Here is a 24,609-nt window from a genome sequence, read left to right as displayed (position 1 = left end):
TTCATGTTCTTTGCTCATTTTTCTATTAGGTTAGTAATATCTTTTCTTATTAACTTGTAGGAACTCTTTTTATATACATTTGTACAATTCATTGTAATATTTGAGCAGTTTTATATTCACCATTTATTTTTCTTAATGGTGTTTTGGACACAAAGTCTTTTTCATTAATATCTTCATTTATCTATTTATGCATTTGAGTATCACAATTGATAAGTTTCTACATATAAATTAAGAGTTAGCCTAGATGACTCTCGGAATTCCAAACCTAGCAGTATTCATATTTAAACTGAACTTGGAGAAAATTTCTAGTAGAATTGAGCCAATAATTCTAGGTATCCTGTTCAGTGTAATTAATAGGACACTTTTATCTTTTGTAAGATCTGAAATATGGAGCTATCACTATCAGTCATTTTGCAAATATGTGCCTTTTAATTGAATTTCTGAGTCCTTTCTGCTGGCTTCTGGGAAGGCAGAAAAGTGAGGAACTAGTTGATCGGTATTGACTGAGGCTTCAGACTGCTGAGAACAGTGAGACAGTCTCCAGTCTTTGCTCCTGGCTTCCAAATGTATGAAATCAAACAGAGTTTTTATGAGTTAATAGATAAGTTAAAACCCATGCAGCCCTGGCCAGTGTGGCTTGGTTGAAGTATCATCTTGTCCTCCAGAAGGTGGCAGGTTTGATTCCCAGTTAGGGCACATACCCAGTTTTCAGGTTTAATCCCTAGTCAGATGGTTAAGGGAGGCAACCGATTGATATTTCTCTCTCTCATCCATGTTTCTCTCACTTCCTCTCTCTCTCTTCCTCTCTCTCTCAAATCAATAAAAACATGTCCTCAAATGAGGATTTTAAAAAACAACCCATGCATAGTCCACTGATAAGCACTACCAGAAGGCCCATGGTAACATTGTTGTCTGGTGACATTTTTCAGATAGGGAACTTCAGCTTGTGAGTGCTTTCAAACCCCGTGTGAGATGTGGAGAGCAGCTTGTTCACTCTTCCCTGGCCTTTTGTTCTGGTGCTGTATGGGTTAGTGTTTCCAGTCTCAGGCTGAAAAATCATTCACATTGGGGGCTTCCTTAGAAATATGTCTTTCAAAAAGATCTGCAAATAATACAGATGTTTTTCCTGACTCTATAGAATTTGTTTTGGACTACAAACCGCAGACCATTACTTGTTTGAATTTGACTTTTGTTTCTGTCCTTGCTTATCATTATTCCCTGCTCCGTCGGGACTTATATTGTAGATTTCTTTATGATGGATGATTACCCATTGGGGAGATCTGCTGTTCTCTTTGTTGGCTCCATGGCCAGTAGAGTCAAATCAACCATTCTCATGTGTGAGGGCGTGACAACCACACAGGCTTTTATTAGTATAGATGTGTTTTAAGACAATGGCTATCTTGAACTCATGCCAAGAAATTATTAGTTACAGTTGTTGCATAAGGTAATATGAGGGAGAAATGCATATTTGAAGTGCTCGCAGAAAGATTGAATTATTTGAAATATCAGAAAGAGAAAATTATAGCTTTATAACTACAGAATTTTGGTCAGTTCTTTTTGTTCATATTCTAAAATGCTTTTCATATGCCCAGGATTATTGGACACACAGAGTCGGAACTTAAGTCTCCTTGGGGACAGCCTAGATCAGGATCTAGAAATGAGGCATACCAGGATGGTGCATATGGCAGTCAAAGACCTGGTACTACTCTTTACCTCTTTCTTCTGGAAGATTCTAGAAGCAGGTGCAGAGCAATGGTTCTTGTAGGCAGCTGAAATTGGGGCTCTATGGGAGCCAGCCCTGAGTTTCAAGGGCAGGACACTCTACTGAACCCCAGTCTGCAGATACAGGGATACTGTGCAAATCACCCCAACAGAGACTTGTCACAACTAGAGTAAAATCCAGGGATCACTTTATACATGTAGAGGAATCCCAAGGCTAACTTGAGACTAAGTCCTTTGGCCAAGGAGACTACAACTTCTTAAATACCCTGAAATCAGCTGATCCATCCTCTAGGATAGGCCAAGGGCCCAGGAAGCCATACAGTCCTGGCGAGGGCAGAGGGCAGAGGGCAGGAGTATGTTTCAAGAATATCAAGGCCGATGATAACAGTGGCTGTGTTTTTCAAAACCAAATTTACAAGGTCAGATCTTCCATATTCTGCCTCAGTGATTCTCCCTGTGAGGACATTTTTGCCTTCTTTCATGTTAATTACAAGGAAAGATTATCATCTTCCCTCTTGTTTACTGGAAAATTCTTTTGTAACTACTTCACCCTTGGACTAACATGACCTGTGAAGCTTGCTCCAGCTCCATTCTTCATATTAATGTGTAGAATCTCACCTCCCTTTCCCACAGATTGTGTTGGATACTGCACTGTATTTACTACTGTTGTCAGATACCAATGAAAAGTGAGCAACTCATCAAAGTTCCCTCTCCCAACCGCCTGGGCAAATCACTTCTGAGTAAGAAGTGAGAAAGAAACATACTCTGGCAGCAGGACGATGCTATCATTGGTGGTTTTACTCTTGTTACCAGCATATTTTTAAGAGTGCTGACCTGCGAATTAAGAGATATTAACCTATCCTGTTAATTGCCGCTTTTTCTCTACCTCTTAATTTGGCTGTGGTAAAATCTGTGCTCATCTCCTTGCCCAGTACATGAGGTGATGTGAAAGGACAGTTCAGTGCCCTTTGAAAACAGGAAAACAGTATAGTGGTTAAATTTCCCAGGCTCCCCAGCAGACTTAGCAACAGAGCAACTTTATTCTTGATTGAAGATTATCATTTATAACAGTTCTTTTTTTGCTTAGTTACTCCTCCTCAGCCACCAAGTTTTTACGCAATTTTCCCATTTGGGGGAAGTTCGGGGGTCATTTATCTGTAGAGGAATGGGGATACCACAAGGTCACATTTTTCCAGATCTCTTTCTCAAACCACTGAAGGGCTCATGCAATGAAAGAGAAAATCTTGGGTAAACCAGCCCAGATTAACAGAGGCGGTCGCATCTCACACACATATTTCACAGGTAGAAAAACACTTCTGCATAAGATTCAGTCCTCCAAAAGAAAGTATTATTCCTAATATACGTTATTACAAAGAATTAAATTCTGCTGGAAAATAATCAGATGTTACTCTATCTTGAAGACATTTTAATTTCAGTTAAATGTCAGAAAGCAAATTAAATCCTAAGTAAAGCTTAACCTAAATTGTATTTGAAGATTGGGTCTTTGAGACAAGGGGAAGATAGCTACAGTTTGTTATTTCTTTGTGCTTTCTTTCAAACACTGTAGGCAACAGCATTATTGAAAAGAGCCCCTACAGAAGAGGGTGAAGATAGGTCAGCCATTCACAGTAATGAATCATCTTGCAGCTTGCCATCCATTCTGAATGGCAATAGTGAAGTAAAGGAAGCAAAATACACTCCGTGGTTCAACAGAGTTCTTACCTGGGAACAAGGTAACTATTGTTAAAGGGTTGGTCCACAGCAAAAACCCATTCAGAGTCAACGTGACACCTTCTTTCTCAAGGTGTACCTATAAAATAAAGGGGACTAGAGAATACCTCAGATTTTAATATGCATAATAGGTTATTTGTTTTACATACCGCCTTTCAATAAATATATGATTTTGTTTAGTCTCACAGGGATAGGAAACCTAATTGTAGGGCTGCAGTGTTACTGAATTTCCAATAAATTACGTTTTTATAAGTTATGAAATCTTAACAAAACTAATTACTGGGCAGTAGGTAATCTTGACCATCCTACAAAGATGAAGATGATTCCATTAAAATGATTCCATAAAGTACTGTAAAGTTTTTGATATCACTTAATAGAATTTACTCATAATTTATAAACATTCTTTTTAAGGTTGTCTTTATAACACAGTATTATAAAAGTCTAAACTGATGAATACGAATCAATGGATTTATGCCCTCTAAAATTTTAGTATCCAGAAATTGTGACTATTTTAACATTACTATTAAAATATCTCAGTAAGCCACTATAATGGTATTTCCAATACAGGATGTATTCAGAAGTTGATATACATGCACAGAATTTAAGACTCACTGTTTTAAGCCCCCTCCAAATTTGATAGATGTCAGGCTAAATAATTTTTTCATGAAAACAACATAGAGATACCTTAGTTTTAGAAAAGTTTTCCTTTTAGAAGGAACAGTACTGTTTCAGGCAAGAAATAAACTGGAGGATTAAAAAAAAGGAGGTGGGGAGACAGTGAAAATAATAGGAATGGTAGTTTTAAAAAAATCAAACAAAGGTCTAGTCCATAAATATAACCCTGACATACATTTTTATTGTCATGTGTTTGATTTTTAGAAGTTTCAAGTGCCTGCAGAGATGAGAGCAAGGAAGAAAGCATGGCAGCAAATGTTCCAATCACAGGTAAAATTATGGTTGCCTAAGAGTTGCAAACACAGAATTCAACCTTGTTATATAATCAGTGCATTCTAGGTTGGTGATATGTGAACTCCACTAAGAGCATGTATATTTGACTACCACATGCTGGAGCAGGAGAGTAATTATAAGAGCACATAATTATAATGTGCAAACTTAACGTTAACACAAACTAAGGTGGAAAATAACCGTGTCTATTGAATTCTTCATAATCATAGTATACATTCACACATGCAAGCATCCCCCATCACCTAGCCTTTCAGCACCTATGTCTGTGCAAGGGTCAGTCTCCATGGGGAACACCCAGTCATTATATGGTAAACTACAGATGTTTCTGAATTTACTCTTTTCTTTCCTGTGATAATTGAATGAGTGTCATTAAAATAAGAGCAAGGGGAAAAGTACCAGACAGGAAGCTTGCTTGTGCCTCAGTTGCAAAGCCTGGCTGATAAATACACAATTTTAGCAATAAGGCTTCATCAAGACTTATTAAGTTTTCTGCACATGTATTAGGCTTATTAAGATGAAACCTGAATATCATTACTTTAGTTTTAGAATATCAACAGCAGCAATTAGTATTCTGAACAGAATTCTATTTGTCATGCATCTACATTTAATAGTGCCTTGTTTTTTAAAGTGCTGTGCTACTTCATTATAAATTCAAAGGTCTGACTTTAAATATTTATACAAGTAAATACACCATTGCACCAAGGTACTGAGGCACGCATCTGTATGTATTGTAGTAATGTTGTTTATATGCAGGAAAGAATGGCTTTCTTTTATGGCAGTACAATTCATGGCCTGATGATTAATTTTTAAGCCCATGTTTCTGTGATGAACTCTGGTTTTGAAAAAGGAGTTTATAGTAGAGAAATTATTGTGTGTATTGTACATCAGATAATATTTCATTCCAAAATGCAGAGGTTTTCTTTTCTTTTAAACATTTCCCAGTTATATATTTATTGCCTTCTTATTCTTCATTTTGAGAAAACTCTGGTAAAGTTCCCTCTTTATTTTTTTAATGGATTTTTAGAGAAAGAGAGGGGGAGAGAGAGTGAGAAAGAGAGAGTGAGAAAGAGAGAGAGAGAGAGAGAGAGAGAGAGAGAGAGAGAGAGAGAGAGAGAGAAACATTGGTTGGAAGCCTCCCCAAAATGCCCAACCTGGGATTGAACCTGCCACCTTTTGATGCATCGGATGATGCTTCAACCAACTGAGCCACACTGGCCAGGACTTTAATTTTTTTAATAGAAGTGTTAATGATCCCAAACTGCAAATAACCAATAAGTTATTTGGGTGCTTTTCCCGTGCATTTACCCATGAATGCATAAGTATCTAATAACCTCTGAATTTATTTCAATTAAAAGTATAAAAGCTGAATCCCTCAAGGAGTATAGTGAGACCATGGAGGACATGAAAAAGGACCAACTAGAAATTAAGCATACACTGACTGAAATAAAGAATAATTTACAGAGATCCAACAGCAGACAAGAGGATCCCAAGAATCAAGTCAAAGATTTGAAATACAAAGAAACAAAAAATACCCAACCGAAAAAGAAAAAAGAAAAGAGATTCAAAAAATATGAAGATAGTGTAAGGAACCTCTGGGACAACTTCAAGCGTACCAACATCAGAATTATAGGGGTACCAGAAGGAGAGAGAGGGCAAGGTATTGAAAACCTTTTTGAAGAAATAATGACAGAAAACTTCCCCCACCTGGTGAAAGAAATGGACTTACAAGTCCAGGAAGCGCAGAGAACCCCAAACAAAAGGAATCCAAAGAGGACCACACCAAGACACATCATAATTAAAATGCCAAGAGCAAAAGATAAAGAGAGAATCTTAAAAGCAGCAAGAGAAAGACAGTCAGTTACCTACAAGGGAGTACCCATCCGACTGTCAGCTGATTTCTCAACAGAAACCATGCAGGCCAGAAGAGAGTGGCAAGAAATATTCAAAGAGATGAATAGCAAGAACCTGCACCCAAGATTACTTTATCCAGCAAAGCTATCATTCAGAATTGAAGGTCAGATAAAGAGCTTCACGGATAAGAAAAAGCTAAAGGAGTTCATCACCACCAAACCAGCATTATATGAAATGCTGAAAGGTATTCTTTAAGAAGAGGAAGAAGAAAAAGGAACTCTTACCATTTGCCACAGCATGGATGGAACTGGAGAGCGGATAAATACCACAAGATCTCACTTATTTGTGGAATATAATGAACAACATAAACTGGTGAACAAGGACTGATCCAGAGACGGAGAGGCTTTGATTGGACTGTCGGGCCTTGGAGGGAAGGTAGGGGAGGGTGGGGGCAAGGGGGAAGGATCAACCAAAGGACTTATATGCAAGCATATAGGCCTAACCAATGGACACGGACAACGGGGGGGTGAGGGGATGAGCGGGGGGGGTGGGGGGGGGTAGAGGGTACACATATGTAATATCTTAATCAATAAAAAAAAAAAAAGTATAAAAGCTTATTAGGAGAAACCAGGAAGTGGCTTCATTGCCCATTCCTACTTGTCGTTTAAGTATTATTTTCAATCAGCCCCTGCTGCGAGTAGATGACTCTCCCAAAAATTATTGCAAATGTTATTATCTCATAAAAATTTGATTGAGGTATAATTGATATATATGGCACTATGTTACTTTCAGGTATACAGTGTAATGATGCAATATATGTACACATTGCAAAATGATCATCACAGTAAGTCTAGCTAACATCCATCACCACACAGTGTTACAAATGTTTTTCTTGTTATAGAGAACTTTTAAGATTTACTCTCCTAGCAGTGTTCAAATATGCAGTACAGTGTTATTAACCTTAGTAACCATGCTGTTCATTACCTCCCCATGACATTTGTTTTATAACTGGAAATTTCTACCTTCTTTTGGCCTTTTAAAAACTTATTTTTTAATTACAGTTGACATACAATACTATATTAGTTTCAGGTGTACAACATAGTGCTTAGACATTTATATAACTTGTGAAGTGACCACCCCTATAAGTTTAGTATCCATCTGGCACCATACATAAATATTACAATATTATTGACTGTATACCCTAAGCTGTATTTACATCCCTGTGACTATTTTTATAACTGTCAATTTGACTTTTTAATCCCTTTCATCTTTTTCACCCATCCCTCAACTCCTCCCATCTGGAAACCATCAATTTGTTCTCTGTACCTATGAATTTATTTCTGTTTTGTTTGTTTATTTATTTTGTTTTTAGATTCCACATGTAAGTGAAATCATATGGTATTTGTCTTTCTTAGTATGAATTATTTTACTTAGCATAATACCCTCTAGGTCCATCAATGTTGTTGTAAATGATAAAATTTCATTCTTTTTTATAACTAAGTAGTATTCCATTGTATATATGTACCACATCTTCTTTATCCATTCATCTATCCATGGACACTTAGGTTACTTCTATATTTTAGCTGTTGTAAATAATGCTGCAATGAACATAGGGTTGTATATATCTTTTCAAATTAGTTTTTTCTATTTCTTCAGATAAATACCCAGAAGAAGAATTGCTGGGTCATATCGTAGTTCTATTTTTAATTTTTGAGGAACCTCCATACTGTTTTCCATAGCAGCTACAACAATCTGCATTCCCACTAACGATGCTTAAGGGTTCTCTTTTCTCCACATCCTCGCCAACACTTGCTGTTTGTTAATTTACTGATAATAATCACTCTTACAGGTGTGAGGTGATATCTCATTGTGGTTTTAATTGTCAGAAAATATGTACCTTTTGACCCCTTCACCCATTTTGCTCACCTCCTACCCCTGCCTCTGGCAACCAGCAATCAGTTCTCTGTGCCTGCCTCATAGAATCCTATATAATAAAAGGCTAATATGCAAATTGACCCTAAAGGAATGACTGGTCGCTATGATGTGCACTGACCACCAGGGGGCAGATGCTCAACACAGGAGCTGCCCCCTGATGGTCAGTGCACTCCCACAGGGGGAGCCCCGCTCAGCCACAAGCCAGGCTAATGGCTGCAAGTGCAGGAGTGGTGGAGGGAGCCTCTCCCACCTCCTTGGCAGTGCTAAGGATGTCCGACTGAAGGCTTAGGCCTCCCTCCCCCGCCAGGAGTGGGCCTAAGCTGGTAGGTGGACATCCTCCGAGGACTCCTGGACTGCAAAAGGGCACAGGCCAGGCTGAGGAACCCCACCACCACCCCCCCTCCCCACCCCCGCTAAGTGCACGAGTGCACCCGGCCTCTAGTTTCTTTATAAGAGAAGAGAAAGTTAAGTACCAGGATTTCAAAGCTTTCTTCTCATCATGCAGAAAGAGGTATGATGAGCCTAGAAGTAATAAGAGCTATTTGCCATTAAAAGTTTTAAAGAAATTGCAATTCCAACGACCTGTCATTGGTCTATCAATAGTTAGCAGTTCGCCCTGGCTGGTTTGGCGCAGTGGATGGAGCATCGGCCTGCAGACTCAAGGGTCCCGGGTTTGATTCTGGTCAAGGGCATGTACCTTAGTTGCGGGCATATACCTAGTGGGGGGTGTGCAGGAGGCAGCTGATCGATGTTTCTCTCTCATCAATGTTTCTGGCTCTCTATCCCTCTCCCTTCCTCTCTGTAAAAAATCAATAAAATATATATTTTTTTAAAATAGTTAGCAGTTCTAATTTTATTTATTTTCTAAATTTTATCTTATTGTTAACAGTATTACAGATGCCCCCCATTTTCTTCCCTTTGCCAACCTCCAGCCAGTCCCCACACCATCCCAGCCTTCACTGCATTATTGTGTGCGTCCATGGGCTGTGCATATATGTATATAAATTCTTTAGTTAACCTCTTCCCCACACCGCACCCCTGCCCTGCTTCCTTCAGTTTTGTTTGATAGTTTCTTTTATTCATTAGATTCTACATATAAGTGAGGTCATGTGATATTTGTCTTTCTTTGACTGGCTTATTTCATTTAGCATAATAATTTCCATGTCCATCAATACTGCTGCAAAGGGTAAGAGATCCTTCTGTTTTACAGCCTCATAGTATTCCATTGTGTAAATGTACCACAGTTTTTTTATCCGCTCATGTACTGATGGGCACTTGGGCTGTTTCCAGATTTTAGCTTTTGTAAATACCACTGCTATAAACATAGGGGTATATATATCCTTTCTGATTGGTGCTTTGGGTTTCTTAGGATATATTCCCAGAAGTGGGATCGCTGGGTCAAAAGGCAGTATCATTTTTAATTTTCTTAGGAAACTCCATATTATTTTCCACAGTGGCTGCACCAGTCTGCATTCCCACCAGCAGTGTATTAGGGTTTCCTTTTCTCCACATCCTCACCAATACTTATCATTTGTTGATTTGTTGATGGTAGCCATTCTGGCATGTGTGAGGTGATACCTCGCTGTAGTTTTAATTTGCATCTTTCTGATGATTAGTACGTTGAGCATTTTTTCTCTTGGCCATCTGTATGACCACTTTGGAGAAGTGTTTATTCAGGTCCTTTGCTCATTTTTTAATTGGATTGTATGTCTTCCTTTTATTGTGTTTTATGAGTTCTTTATATATATTGGAAATTAACCCCTTATCAAGATGTATCAGTGGCAAATATGCTCTCCCAAACCATAGGTTCCCTTTTTATTTTGTTGTGCAGAAGATTTTTCAGTTTGATGTAGTCCCATTTGTTTATTTTTTTCTTTGTTCTCCTTGCCCTAGGAGTTGTACTGGTGAAAATACTGCTACGTGAGATATCTGAAATTTTACTGCCTATGTTTTCTTCTAGAATTTTTATAGTTCTGAGACTTACATTTAAGGCTCTTATCCATTTTGAGTTTATGGTGTAAGTTGATGGTCTAGTTTCATTTCTTTTTGCATTTACCTGTCCAATTTTCCCAACACCTTTTATTGAAGAGACTTCATTGAGAGAGAATCATTGCATGCAATCTGGTCATGTGCCCTGACTAGGAATTGAACCAGTAGCCTCCTCGTTCATAGGTCAACACTCGATCACTGAGCCACACTAGCTGAACTCATTGTATATTCTTAACTCCTTTGTCAAATATTAATTGATTATAATGGCGTGGGTCAATTTCTGGGGTCTCTGTTCTGTTCCATTAGTCTAGATGCCTGTTCTTATGTCAATACCAGACTGTTTTGATTACAATGGCTTTGTAGTATAGTTTGATATCTGGTATTGTGATCCCTCTAACTTTGTTCTTTCTCAAGATTGCTGAGGCTATTCAAGTTCTTTTTTGGTTCCATATTAATTTTTGAAATATTTGTTCAAGATCTGTGAAGTATGCCATTGGTATTTTAGTAGTGATTGTGTTAAATCTGTAGATTGCTTTGAGTAGTGAGGACATTTTAATGAGGTTAATTCTTCCACTCTATGAACACGGTATATACTTTCACTTGTTTGTATCTACCTCTATTTCCTTGTTTAATGTACTATAGTTTTCCAAGTACAGGCCTTTTACTTACCTCCTTAGTTAAGTTTATTCCCAGTTATCTGATTTTTGTAGTTGCTGTTGGTAAATGGGATTTTTTTAAGTTTCATTTTCAGAGAGTTCATTATTGGTATACAGTGGGGCCTTGACTTACAAGTTTAATTCATTCGGAGACCGAGCTCATTAAGGAGCTTGTTAACTCAAATTACTCTGTCAGCTCAATGCAAAATATCGGCGGAGAGACAGCTGGTATCTCAAAAACCTCGTTAGTCGGGACACTTGTAAGTCAAGGCCCCGCTGTATAAAAGTGCCATGGATTTCTGGGTGTTGATTTTGTATCCTACTGCTTTGCCAAATTCATTAATTAAACCTAGTAGTTTTTTAGTGGAATTTATAGGGTTTTCTATGTGCAATATTATGTCATGTGTGAATAATGACAGTTTTACTTCCTCCTTTCCAATGTGGATATCTTTTATTTTTTTCTTGTCTAATCACTGTGGCTAGGATTAACAGTACTATTTTGAATGAAAGTGATGAAAGCAAACAACTGTCTTGTTCCTCTTCTTGAGGGAAACACTTAGTTTTTGCCCATTGGGTTTGATATTGTCTGTTGGTTTGTCATATATGGCCTTTATTATGTTGAGGTATGTTCCCTCTATTCCCACTTTGCTGAGAGTTTCTATCCAAAATCGGTGCTTTGTTTTGTTGAATGCTTTTTCTGCATCTATTGATATGATCATGTGATTTTATCCTTCATTTTGTTAATATTACATATCATATTTATTGGTGTGTGCATATTTTACCAGCCTTGCATCCTTAAAATAAATCACACTTGGTCATGGTGTATGATATTTTTAATGTATTATTGGATCTATTTGCTAATGCTTTGTTGAGGATTTTAGCATCTTATGGTCATCAGGGATATTGGCCTGTAATTTCTTTTTCCTTCCACTTCAATTTTTTTTGTAATAGTTTGAGGAGAATATGTGTTGATTCTTCTTTCATTATTTGGTAAAACAGGTCTGTGAATTCATCCAGTCCCGGGCTTTTGTTTGTTGGGAGTATTTTATATTATTGCTTCAATTTCATTAGTTGTTATTGGTCTATTCAAGTTTTCTGATTATATTTTTTCAGGAATTTGTCCATGTTGACCAGGTTGTCCAACTTGTTGTCATATAGTTGCTAATAATATTTTCTTGCAATTTTTTGTATTTCTGTGGTGTCAGTTGTTACTTTTTTTGCATTTCTAATTTTACTTATTTGGGTTCTCTTTCTTTGTTTCTTGATGATTCTGGCCAATGGTTCATCAATTTTATTTATCTTTTTTTTCAAAATATATATATTTTTATTGATTTCAGAAAGGAAGGGAGGGGGAGAGAGAGATAGAAACATCAATGATGAGAGAGAAACATTGGCTCCTATATCAGGTACAGATATGTTTACCAGAGTTAAATCTTCCTCTTGGATAGGTCCCTTTTGTATTATGTAGTGACCTTCTTTGTCACTTTTATGGTCTTTGTTTTGAACTCTATTTTGTCAGATATAAGTATTGTTACACCCACTTTTTTGTGTCCATTTGTATAGCATATTTTTTTTTCCATCCCTTCACTTTCATCCTGTCTTAGTCTTTCATTTGAGGTGGCTCTCTTGTAGACAGCATATATATATGGGTCATGTTTTGATGGTAATAAATTCCTTTAGTATATATATGGGTCATGTTTTATTATCCACTCAGGTACCCTATGTCTTTTGATTGGAGCATTTAATCCACTTACATTTAAGGGTATTACTTTTTTTAATCCTCACCCAGGGAGTGAGGCTATTTATCAGTTAATTTTTTTAGAGAGAGTGGAAGTGCAGAAGAGTGCAGGGAGAGAAACATTGACGTGAGAGGGACACATCAATTGGTTGCCTCCTGCTCACACTCCAACTGGGGCCAAGTATTGAACTTCCAAATTAGGTATAAGTTCTTGACTGGGAATTGAAGCCACAACCATTCAGTCCATGGTCTGATGCTCTAACCACTGAGCAAACCTGGCCAGGGCTAAGGTTATTATTGATTTTTAATTTATTTATTGCCATTTTTATTCTTTATGCCTATGTACCTCTCTCTATTTCTTTTTTTTTCTTAGTACTGTCCTTTAGCATTTCCTGCAATGCTGGTTTGGTGGTAATAAACTCCTTTAGCATTTTTTAGGTCTGAGAAGCTCTTTATTTCACCATTAATTTTTGAATTATAATCTTGCTGGAAAGAGTAGTCTTGGTTTCGGATTGTTGCTTTTCATTACTTTGAATACTTCATGCCATTCCCTTCTGGCTTGTAGTGTTTCTGTTGAGAAGTCAACTGACAGCCTTATGGGAACTCCTGAGGTAACTGACTATCTCTCTTGCTGCCTTGAAGATTCTCTCTTTATCTTTGACATTTGCCATTTTAATTATGATGTGTCGTGGTGTATGTCTCTTGTGTTCATCTTGATGGCAACTCTCTGTGCTTCCTGAACTAGTGTAACTTTTTCCTTCACCTGGTTTGGGAAGTTTTCTGTCATTATTTCTTCAAACAGTTTCTCTGTCTTTCGCTCACTTTCTTCTCTCTGTGGTACCCCTATTATGAGGCTGTTTTTCCATTTCATATTGTCCCAAAGTTCCCTTATACTGTCCCCATGCTTTTAACTATATTTTTCTCTCTGCTGCTCTGAGTATTTTTTCTTCCATGCCTTCCAAATCATTGATTTGATCCTCTGCTTCATCAAGCCTGCCTTTAATTCCTTCCAGCGTGTTTTTGATGTCAGATATACTATTCTTCATTTCCAACTGGTTCTTATTCATGGTTTCTATATCTTTTTTCATGCTGATGCATTTCCTACTCAGTTTCTTGTAGTTCCCATTAATTTCCTTGTAGTTCTCACTAAGGTCATTGAGCATCCTTATAACCATTACTCTGAACTCTGTCTAATAAATTGCTTACCTCCATCTCATTTAGCTGTTTTTCAGGAGATTCCTTCTTTTCTTTCAATTGGGGGTTGTTTCTTTTTAGTTGTCTCTTTGAGTTTGTTTCTATGTGTTAGATAGAACTGCTATGACTCCCAGCCTTAATGGGGTGGCCTTTTGTAGTAAATATCTGTGAGACTCAGTGGAATGGTCTTCTTAAAAACCTGAGCTGATGCCCTTTTGTGGGTTATTTGGGCTCAATTCTGACCACATCGAGCTGTTGTACAGGTGCAATAACCTTCTGGGAACAGGTTGTGTGGGGTCACAGAAGGTAATCCTCTGTTCCACAATACCACTTACTCCAAAGACTGGAACAAACCGTCTATTTTTTATTTATGAGTGGAAGGCAGTTGGCATGGTTTTTTTGTTTTTGTTTTTGTTTTGGTTTTTTTTGTAATGTTTTATGCACATTGTGTGCCAGAATACTAGACTTAAAGTAGCTTGGGAGACATAAAAAAAAACAACAAAACTTTAAAACCATTTACTCTGTTCAAGCATTGCCATTCTGTCCTTGCCACCACACTTCATGTCTTATCCCCCACAAACTGTTATCTCTCATGAAGTTAATGATTGAGGGCCTCATACACCTTGGTTCTGCTTAATACTAAGTTCTTTATCATCATTTCTTTATTAAATTTTTGTATTTTTTTTAAATTAAATCTTCATTGTTCAGATTATTACATTAGTTACTCTTTTTTCCCACCATAACTCCCCTCCACCCAGTTCCCACCCCACCCTCCGCCCTCACTCCCCACCCACTGTCCTCATCCATAGGTGCACGATTATTGTCCAATCTCTTCCCTCACCCACACCCCTTTCCCCCCACCCCCAAGAATAGTCAGTCCATTCCCTTTCTATGTCCCTGATTCTATTACAATCACCAGTTCATGCTGTTCATCAGATTATTTATTCCCTTGATTTTTAGATTCACTTGTTGATAGATTTGTATTTGTTGTTCATAATTTGTATCTTTACCTTTTTCTTCTTCTTCCTCTTCTTAAAGGATACCTTTCAGCATTTCATATAATACTGGTTTGGTGGTGATGAACTCCTTTAGCGTTTTCTTATCTGTGAAGCTCTTTATCTGGCCTTCACTTCTGAATGATAGCTTTGCTGGATAAAGTAGTCTTGGTTGTAGGTTCTTGGTATTCATCACTTTGAATATTTCTTGCCACTTACTTCTGGCCTGCAAAGTTTCTGTTGAGAAATCAGCTGACAGTCGTATGGGTATTCCCTTGTAGGTAACTGAGTTTCTTTCTCTTGCTGCTTTTAAGATTCTCTCTTTGTCTTTTGCTCTTGGCATTTTAATTATGATGTGTCTTGGTGTGGTCCTCTTTGGATTCCTTTTGTTTGGGGTTCTCTGCGCTTCCTGGACTTGTAAGTCTATTTCTTTCACCAGGTAGGGGAAGTTTTCTGTCATTATTTCTTCAAACAGGTTTTCAATATCTTGCTCTCTCTCTTCTTCTGGCACCCCTATAATTCTGATGTTGGTACACTTGAAGCTGTCCCAGAGGCTCCTTACACTATCTTCGTATTTTTGGATTCTTTTTTCATTTTGCTTTTCCGGTTGGGTGTTTTTTGCTTCTTCATATTTCAAATCTTTGACTTGATTCTTGCGATCCTCTGGTCTGCTGTTGGGAGTCTGTATAATGTTCTTTATTTCAGTCTGTGTATGCTTAATTTCTAATTGGTCCTTTATCAAAACCTCGAGGGTCTCATTAGATTTCTTGAGGATCTCACTACTTTTATCGGTGGTCTCATCAGTCTTTTCGAGGGCCTTATTAAGTTTATCGGTGGCTTCTAGACAGTTCTTTAAAGACCTTAAAGTGTGGTTTTGAACTCTATATCCAGCACTTTGCTTTCCTCCAATTCTGTCGTTTGTGTCCTGTTTCTTTGTCTCAGCATTTTTTATGCTTCGCTGTGTCGATAGAGTGCCCTTCTGTGCTAAGTGTCCCAATTACCTGAGGTAGACACTTTTGGTGCACCCCCTTGTGGGCTTTGTGCACAGTCTTGTTGTAATTAAGCCTTGCTTGTTGTAGTTATCACTGTGAGGAATTGACCTCCAGGCCAATTGGCTGTGAGAATCAGCTGTGTCTGCAGTGGGAGAACTTCTGTGCTGGAGACACCCCTCTGGGGGTAGACTTGCTTCGATGGGGCTTTGGTGCTCACTGAGTCTGCCCCCTGAGTGTGTCTTTTATGGTTCCACGGAGCTGCAAACTGGATGGTCCCACTCTGACCTTTGGGCTTCCTGGCTCCTGGATCTCTAGGGAGGTGCTAATCTAGCCTTTGCCTGAGGCTATCCAGCAAAAGTCTCCCTGCAGGGCTTGGGCAGGGTGGGTCCCACGGGATCAGCAGGGCAGGGTTAGCAATTATGGCTGCTCTCAGTCTTGCCCTCAGAGGCTCTGCTTTTCAGTGTCCCAGTAATCGCTGCAAGCCCCACGGAGAGAAAGCTGCCCTAGGGTTCTGAGCGATGCCAGACAGTACCACTTCTCCCGTATGAGTCTGGGTCCCTAGAGACTTGCCCAGAGCTGGAGATCAGAGCCTAAGACTCCCTCCCGATTGAAAACAACAACCACGCCCTCAGCCACCAGCCCACTCCGCATGCTCTCCGCACCTTAGTATTTTACTTCAGCACTGCGCCTCTTCTGAGTCTTGGTATGTTTTTCTCTTTCCTCCTAGTTGTAGAAGTTCCACTTAGCCAACCTTCCTGTGGTTCTGGATGATGTCCATTCTGTCATTTAGTTGTATTTTTGAAGTGGTTGTTCGAGGCAGCAAACTCCGGTGTTTGCCTATGCCGCCATCTTGGTTTCTCCTCAAATTTTTGTATCTTTTGTCATGTTATTTAGAAATTTGGCCTTTAGTAAAGTAAGGCAAATATATAGTTTGATTTAAGATAGATTCTGCCTTCCCATTTATAATACTTTTGTTGAGGCATTCCTATTTGTATGGGCTGAATTTGTTCTAGAATATTTTTAAAAAGGAATATACCAGAGGCTGTCCTCTGGGGATTGAGGAAATGTGGCAGTTGAGCCTGGTCTTCGGTATCAGCCATCAGTGTCTGCTCTTTATTCCCTGATCATTTCTGCACCACTCTGAGCCTCTGTATTGGAAAAGCAGACATGCATAGTACTTGGCAATATTGCCTTAAAATTGAAATGATGTCATGTGTGTGAAAATGTCAGGCATATACTAGACACTCATACATGTTAGTTGTTATTTCTAATAATATTCATCTGAATATTAGTAGTAGTATTGGTCTTATGCACTAGCCCTACAATCACCAGCATTTCAAACTAGTGACATCTAGTTAAAAGAAACCTTACAAAGCAAACTCAAGATGGAAAAGAAGCAGGGGCAATTGGGGGTGCAATGCCACAAAAAGAGTAAGCCTGAGATGAGTCCTGGAAGGGCACCTGGATACTGCCAGCTTGTTTGTTATTCTGGTAGCTGCTTGCCTTCTTGAGCTACAATGCTACCATAATTCCCCATAGACCACACTTCCTGATAGTACCACTAAATTAGTTTCTGCAAGAAATTCCCATTGTAGAGCTCAATTGATTATTTGAATCCACAAGTATGTTGACTGATAAATATATGTATATATTTGAAGAGAGTTCCATGGTACCTTTGGAACATCTAGTTAGTCCCATGAAGAAGCCCTTAGAGAAAAATCACAAAAAGCTGATGAAATGGTTCCTGGGATCTCTCTGGTCAAGGCCCAACTGTTTCTGCCTTATGTGCACACAGGTGAGGGCATTGCAGGGTTCCTCATCACCAGGTGGTAGTCCTCCCCTGATGTGCTGCCTTACAAGGCTGATGATCTGATGCAGCATTTCCCCAAATGTGTTCTGTGTATTGCTCCTCCCAGAAGACATTGCAAGGAATACATATCCTGTGGCTAAACCATCTGGTCTTTCTCCCTCTGCAGCATGCACCATGCACAGGAGCATGTTGAAGACTTTTAGAAGACTTTCAGTAAATGAACCATTTAAAAGTGTGGAACCTAGAATCAAATAACGATTTGAAAATGGAATACTTTGTCTAACAGAAGCCAACAGAATTAATGTTCTATGGAACACATTTTGGGAAATATGCACACATACATGTGGAACATTTAAAACCTTATGTCTAATGAGGGCACCAATTTTATCAGTACACTAGAATTATCATCAACATTTTCCTGTAGTTCTTTTTGTGGGAGTCTCCCTTGTGGATAAGATTGCTTAATAAAGACACTTGGGGCTACTTTAATGTAACTCAACCCAGATGATGCTATGATTAAGTTACTTGTTAAAGCTGCTCCCTGAATTGATGACTAGCAGGTCACAGTAGTAACTGTCAGTGATCCAGAAGCAGTCTTTATCAGTGTGGATCCTTCTGTGTGACCTCATTTGCTTTGCAGCCATCTCAGAAGGGATATAGTAAAGAAAGAAGCAGAGCTGGGACCCAGAGCAGGCCACCAGGAGGTTGGGCAGAATGGATGGGTGGGTCTGAAGTTATACCATTTTCAGAACAATGAGGATCCTGGGGAAGTTTAACTTGAGAAGGGCACAGAAGTTATCTTTAAATACTTGCAGAGCTGCCATGTACAAGGCAGAAAATTAATCGATCATAATTATAGAGTGTACCTCAGGAGACCCTGTTTGTGAGTGCTGCAGGGAAGGAATTGACAGCTCGATAACAGAAAAACTTTCTGGCTCTTCCTATCAGGAAAATCAAACTGAGTGTCTTCCAGCTGTGGGGTTCTGTGCTGGGTGCTTGAATCATGGCAGGAACCTGCTCTCTAGAGGGTCACTGTGGAAGGAATTCTCATTTCTGGGAATTCTGACCCACCTTCAATGTTAAGAGACTGTGATTCTCTGTCCATATCAAAGAAATCAAAGGTGCCAACATTCTCATTTCTCTCTTTCCCTTTCTTACTTCCTTTATTCGCCCTCACATCAGTCTTTTTATAAGAGGGGGCTCATCCTTAAGAGTTTGTTATCACTTAGAAGGCATCTGCTTTGTTAATCACCATTATAGGGAGTGTGGGTTTCATAACTCTAGCTTTTATAACCTGTACTAAAGTGTACATAGAAACCCTTCCATACACACAGCCGTACACACAACCAAAGTAAGTATTCTCACAGCCTGTGATCTATTCCTAACACAGTCTACCCCTTTTTACTAGTCTAGTTATTCCCACTAAAGAATTCAGATAGAAATTAAAGGTTAATGTTGATATCTATGAAATGTGTAATTTTATATATGTAGTAAATAGTATATCATTTGCATGTAACAAAACATCTTTACTTGGAAATACCAGGACAGCAAAAGACTGGGTGTTTGCCCTCACTAAGCATCTGTCTTCTCTAATCTTCACAACAGCCTTGTGGGGTAAATATTAGTAACATTCTGAAGATGGTCGAACAGAAACTTAGAAAGGTTGAGTCCGGCTCAGAGCCACATAGCTAGTGTGTTGGATCTTGACTAGAACTCAAACTTCAGGATTTAAGAACTGCATCAGGATGCCTGGATTAATTAAACATCAGCGTATATCATAACAAAAGATTAACTCTTCAAGGATGCTTTAGAGAGTAATGATGAACACAGATAGCCCTACTTTCCTTTGTCTTGTGTTGGGTTTACAGAGCTTGGAAGGTTGCAAGGTTTTCTGAGTATGGATTGTACTGAGAGCTATGCCCTTTATAAAGAGCAGCAAATCTGGGTACACATAGGCCTGAGACCACATGCTGATAGGAGGATATTCAGGTCAGTGTTCCCCTGAAACACTTAGGCCAGGATTAGAGCAATGCTTATCTAGATTATGAGGGAAAGACTCCTGAACTACTTAAACCACAAAGGGGAAGTTCTCACATTGACAATTTTATTTGTGTTCAATTATATTTACCTTTGAAAATGAAGTGAATTTTAGTTTTAGCAAATGATGCAGCTTATGCTAAATGTCATACAAACCAATCATCTAACACAGTGTCTGGCACACAGTGGACACTCATTATGTCAAACAAATGAATAAAAATGAGAGTATTAAAGGAGTTTCTTTAAATGCTTGTTGATTCAGGCCAAAATACTATCTCTTTCAGTTATTCACTCCACCAATACTTTTCCCACCCACGTGCCCATCCTGGCAAAACTCATCTCCTTAAGCTCCATGTGAAAAGGGCTCTCCGCTTTTATCTCAAGAGGATTAAACCTCTGAGAATGTCCATTCAGCCTCTTATTCTTTTGACATCAATTCTCATGGTCAAGCTGTGTTGAAAGTGGTTGCCTGACTGCCATTTCTCACTGGTATTCTTTGGCAAGCTGAAACATTCAAAGTCATGCTAAGGTGCTCCATTTAGAAGCTTTGTGGGAGGTCAGCATAAATTTGAAGGGTGCCACTTGGGGTCCTGGGCAGTGCTTGCCAAAACATTATTACTTGAGTTTGACATCAAATTGGAAAAGACCTGAAAACATACAATGGCCACATTGTCATTGGTGACTAAATTTATCTTGAGAGAAAAGACTGTGGTGATAACTTTGGACTGCCAAAGTACAGTGGCATGATACCTCCACTGCTGAGACTTGAAGATTGTTCCTCATTTGTCCCTTCCCAGAAATGTTCAAGAATCAGTAGAGACGTATTACCTGCTGCACCTGAGATAGGGGACCCCCAATTCATGCAAAACCAAGGAACCATCATTGTCCATTGCAGGTCACATGGCCCTGTTTCTATGGTAGTGGTCAGGATGCTGGGACTTCCCCCATTCGGCCTACAGCCTGCTCCTTTCTGTGGCAAAGCATTCCTCACTCATGATGTTGCAAGGTAGCGGTGTTTATTTAATGTAGTTATTAAAGAATGAAAGAATTTTCTGACTAGTGCGCTTGATTGGATGCCCCTGTAGTCAAGGAAATGAACTCCTACATGCCTAGAGAAATTCTCGGTGGTTGCACAATAGAATCCTCTATGGTGTTTTAAAATTTGCCTATGCCCCAGATCCTCCCTTGACCAGTTATATCAGAACCTCTAGGGGCAAGAGCCAGTTATCAGCCTTTTATAACACTCAGGTGACTCCCCAGGTTTGAGAACCATGGGGCAGGAGGTCTCAAAGCTGAAAGAGCCCTTGGAGGTCATGTTGTCAGATACTCTCACTTTACATAAGAGACTCAAGTGGAGAGAGTGAATAGCTTGGGCGTTAGATATTTTAATAAAACCAGGGGTCAGGGAGTGTATTTCAGTTATCCCTTGGTTTCTTTTCAGGAGACTGGTTCCAGGACCCGTTCCCCTAACAATGCCTTCTCCCCGCTGTGTACACCAAAATCTACAGATGCTCAAGTCCCTTATATAAAAAGGCATTATATTTTCATATGAGCTACAGCAGGGTATGCCAACACATCACTTCATTCGCATGGATTTAATGTAGTGCTCGGATTTAGTGTAGTAGCAAATTCAAGTTTTGTTTTTTGGAACTTTCTCTGGGATTTCTTTAATATATATTTCATTTGCAGTTGGTTGAATCCATGGATGCAAAACCAGTGAACTCTCCTAGGGCTTAATGTATGTTCCTAGGGCTGCTGTAACAAAGCACTACAAACTGAAAACAGCAGAAATGTATTATCTCACAGTTCTGGATGCTAAAAGTCTAAAATCAAAGTGTCAGCAATACTGTACTCCCTCTGGGGGCTCCAGGGAGAACCCTTCTTTGCCTGTTTCAGCTCCTGGTGGGTCCTAGTTTGTGGCAACAAAACTCCATCTTTACATCACCTTCTTTTCTGTGTCTCTGTGTCCACTCCGCTTCCTCTCAGGACACTTGTCATTGGATTTAGGGCCACCATAAATCCAGGATGATTTTATCTTGAGAGCCTTAATTAGTTACATCTGCAAAGAACCTATGTCCAAATAAGGTCACATCCTGAGGTTCTGGGTGGACATGAATTTTTTTTCAATTACAGTTGACATTTTATATTAGTTTCAGGTGTACAGCATAGTGGTTAAACATTTATGTAACTTACAAAGTGACACCCCCCCCAAAGTCTATACCCACCTGGCACCATACATAGTTATTACACTATTATTGACTATATTCCCTGTGCTGCTCTTTACATCCCCATGACTGTTTTGTGACTACCAATTTGTACTTCATAATCTCTCCACCTTTTTCACCCAGGCCCCAACCCCCCTCCAATCTGGCAACTCTCTGTATCTATGAGTCTATTTCTTGTTTGTTGGTTTTTGGGGGGTTTTTTAGATTCCACATAACAGTGAAATCATATGGTAATTGTCTTTCTCTGTTTGACTTATTTCATTTAGCATAATACCCTCTAGGTCCATCAGCGTTGTCACAAGTGGTAAAATTTCATTCTTTTTTATGGTTGGGTAATATTCCATTGTATATATGTATCACATCTTCTTTGTCCAATTATTCATTGATGGGTCCTTAGGTTGCTTCCATATCTTGGCTATCTATATCTATATATCTATATATCTATATATCTATATCTATATCTATATATATATATAAAAGCATAGTATGCAAATCAATTGGATGATGGAACGACCGGTTGGCTATGATGCACACTGACCACCAAGGGACAGACACTCAACACAGAAGCTACCCCCAGCCTGCAGACCCCAATCAGGACCTGCCAGCCAACTTCTCAATCCCAGCAGGCTCCGATCGCCCGATGGGGAATGGGGAACAGGGGGTGGGTGGCAGCATGTCCACCAGGGCCCCAATCGTCCCACCAGTTGCCCCACACACAGAGGGCGACCAGTGGCGGTGGGGGGTGGGGCTGGCAAGTGGGCTGGAATGGCCAATCTCTCGGTCCCTCCCCCTGGCCGACAGGCCCTGATTGCCGATGGGAAACCAGGAACTGGGGGTGGGTGGCTGCTGATGTGGGAGGCGCCAGGGCCCCAATCACCCTGCCAGTTGCCCCACACACAGAGGGTGACCGCGATGTTGGCTGCTGGTGTTGGCTGCCAGCAGCCGGGGAAGATGGGCCCTGATCGCAGGCCAGGCCTAGGGACCCTACCTGTGCGTGAATTTTGTGCACCAGGCCTCTAGTTGTAAATAACACTGCAATGGACATACGGGTGCATATATCATTGCAAATTAGTGTTTTGGATTTCTTCGAATAAATACCCAGAAGTTGAATTGCTGGGTCATAAGGCAGTTCTGTTTTTAATTTTTTAAGGTTCTCCCATATTGTTTGCCATAGTGGCTGCACCAATTTGCAATTCCATCAACCATGAATGAGGGTTCTCTTTTCTCCACACCACTTGTTTGTTGATTGATTGATGATAGCCATTCTGACAGGTGGGAGGTTTTAATTTGCATTTCTCTGATGATTAGTGATGTTGAGCATCTTTTCATATGTCTATTGGTTATCTGTATGTCCTCTTGGGAGAAATGTCTATTCAGTCCTCTGCCCATTTTTTAATGATTGTTTGTTTTTTGGTGTTGAGTTATATGAGTTCTGTATAAATTTTGGATATTAACCCCTTATAGGGTGTGTCTGGTGAATGTCTTCTTCCATTCAATAGGCTGTCTTTTTTGTTTTGTTGATGGTTTCCTCTGCTGTGCAAAAACTTTCTTAGCTTGATGTAGTTCCATTTGTTTAGTTTATCTTTTGTTTCTCTTGCCCGAGGAGATAGATCAGAAAAAAATATTACTACAATCTGTGTCAGAGAGTTTACTACCTATGTATCCTTCTGAGAGTTTTATGGTTTCGTTTCGGTCTCACATTTAAGTCTTTAATCCATTTTGAGTTTATGCTAGTATATGGTGTAAGAAGGTGGTCTAGTTTCATTTTTTGGCAGGCATCTGTGCGTGGATAGGAGTTTGGGGGGAGACACTATTCCATCCTCCACTACAGGAGCTGAGGAGGGATGTCTTCATATCTTACATCCCTAACATCTGGTTCATCTTAATTAGTGATTATTCCTGGCCCTACTATAGGTAATGACATTGATAATATTAATATCTTTATTTCTGATTCTTCTCATTATGTAAATTGAGTACAAATTGCTAAAAATATTTTTAAATCATTTAGTTGTACCATAAACTATAACTTCCTGATAAAGATTACTCAATCAAAGATTCTACGACTTTGAAACTTGAAAATTCACCTCCCATGATTGAACAATTAAGTGTCAGAGACTGTGGTTATAAATTTACATGTGAAGCAATGCCAGCAAAATTGTTTCAATTCAGTTTTGGAACATTCATTAAAGTTCAGTTATAAGCCTCACATTTATTTTCAGCCGTAATTGTTTAATTGTTCCATAGAAATTAAGAATATGATATAAATATCTATTTTCTGAAGCAGCTTCAGGCAACTCACTCATATGGTTTAGGATTTTCTCTGTACATCAGCCCTCTCTGTGAGAGGACAAAGAAACCTTGGCAGTAGCTTCACAGGCCCAGGACTCCTGGTGGAGTGGGAAGTCTGGATGTGAAAAGTGGACCCAACCTGTGCTGCTCACATTCACGCAGACTTATGGCCTTTGAAAAATTCCTAAATATAGATAAGTATTTTCAGAATTGTGAAAGCACCCATATCTTACTATTTTCTCAATTTCATTTGAGCAGTTTACTAGACAAGTGGTTTCTGGATTTTAAGTGATAATATTTATCTTTAGAATTAATTTTAGAAATATATCCCACAATTTTTGTTTTATTTTGCAAAGACAACTGGGTTTGCTGCATCAGCAACACATCTAGTGTATTGTATTTTTTTAAAAAAAAATGCATGGATGTAGAAATACATGAAAAGTAACAGCAGCTGGAAATTCAGTGGACAGAAAATATTT

General features: G+C 39.1%; 1 protein-coding gene across 3 annotated transcripts in view; it reads left to right on the top strand.

The window, feature by feature from the left end:
* The window catches only part of KIZ (kizuna centrosomal protein), a 123,522-nt gene that overhangs the window by 82,648 nt on the left and 16,265 nt on the right, over positions 1 to 24,609 (top strand). For all 3 annotated transcript variants that reach the window (XM_081097207.1, XM_081097208.1, XM_081097206.1), the window contains 2 exons: positions 3,290 to 3,455; positions 4,333 to 4,398. In XM_081097207.1, the coding sequence (XP_080953333.1) occupies positions 3,290 to 3,455; positions 4,333 to 4,398 (232 nt within the window). The remainder of the gene's footprint in view (positions 1 to 3,289; positions 3,456 to 4,332; positions 4,399 to 24,609) is intronic.

The sequence above is a fragment of the Myotis nattereri genome (assembly GCF_964212035.1).
Source record: "Myotis nattereri genome assembly, chromosome: 8".
NCBI classification, from domain to species: domain Eukaryota; kingdom Metazoa; phylum Chordata; class Mammalia; order Chiroptera; family Vespertilionidae; genus Myotis; species Myotis nattereri.
The sequence above is the reverse complement of the archived record's forward strand: the minus strand, read 5'-3'. Positions and strand labels throughout refer to the sequence as shown.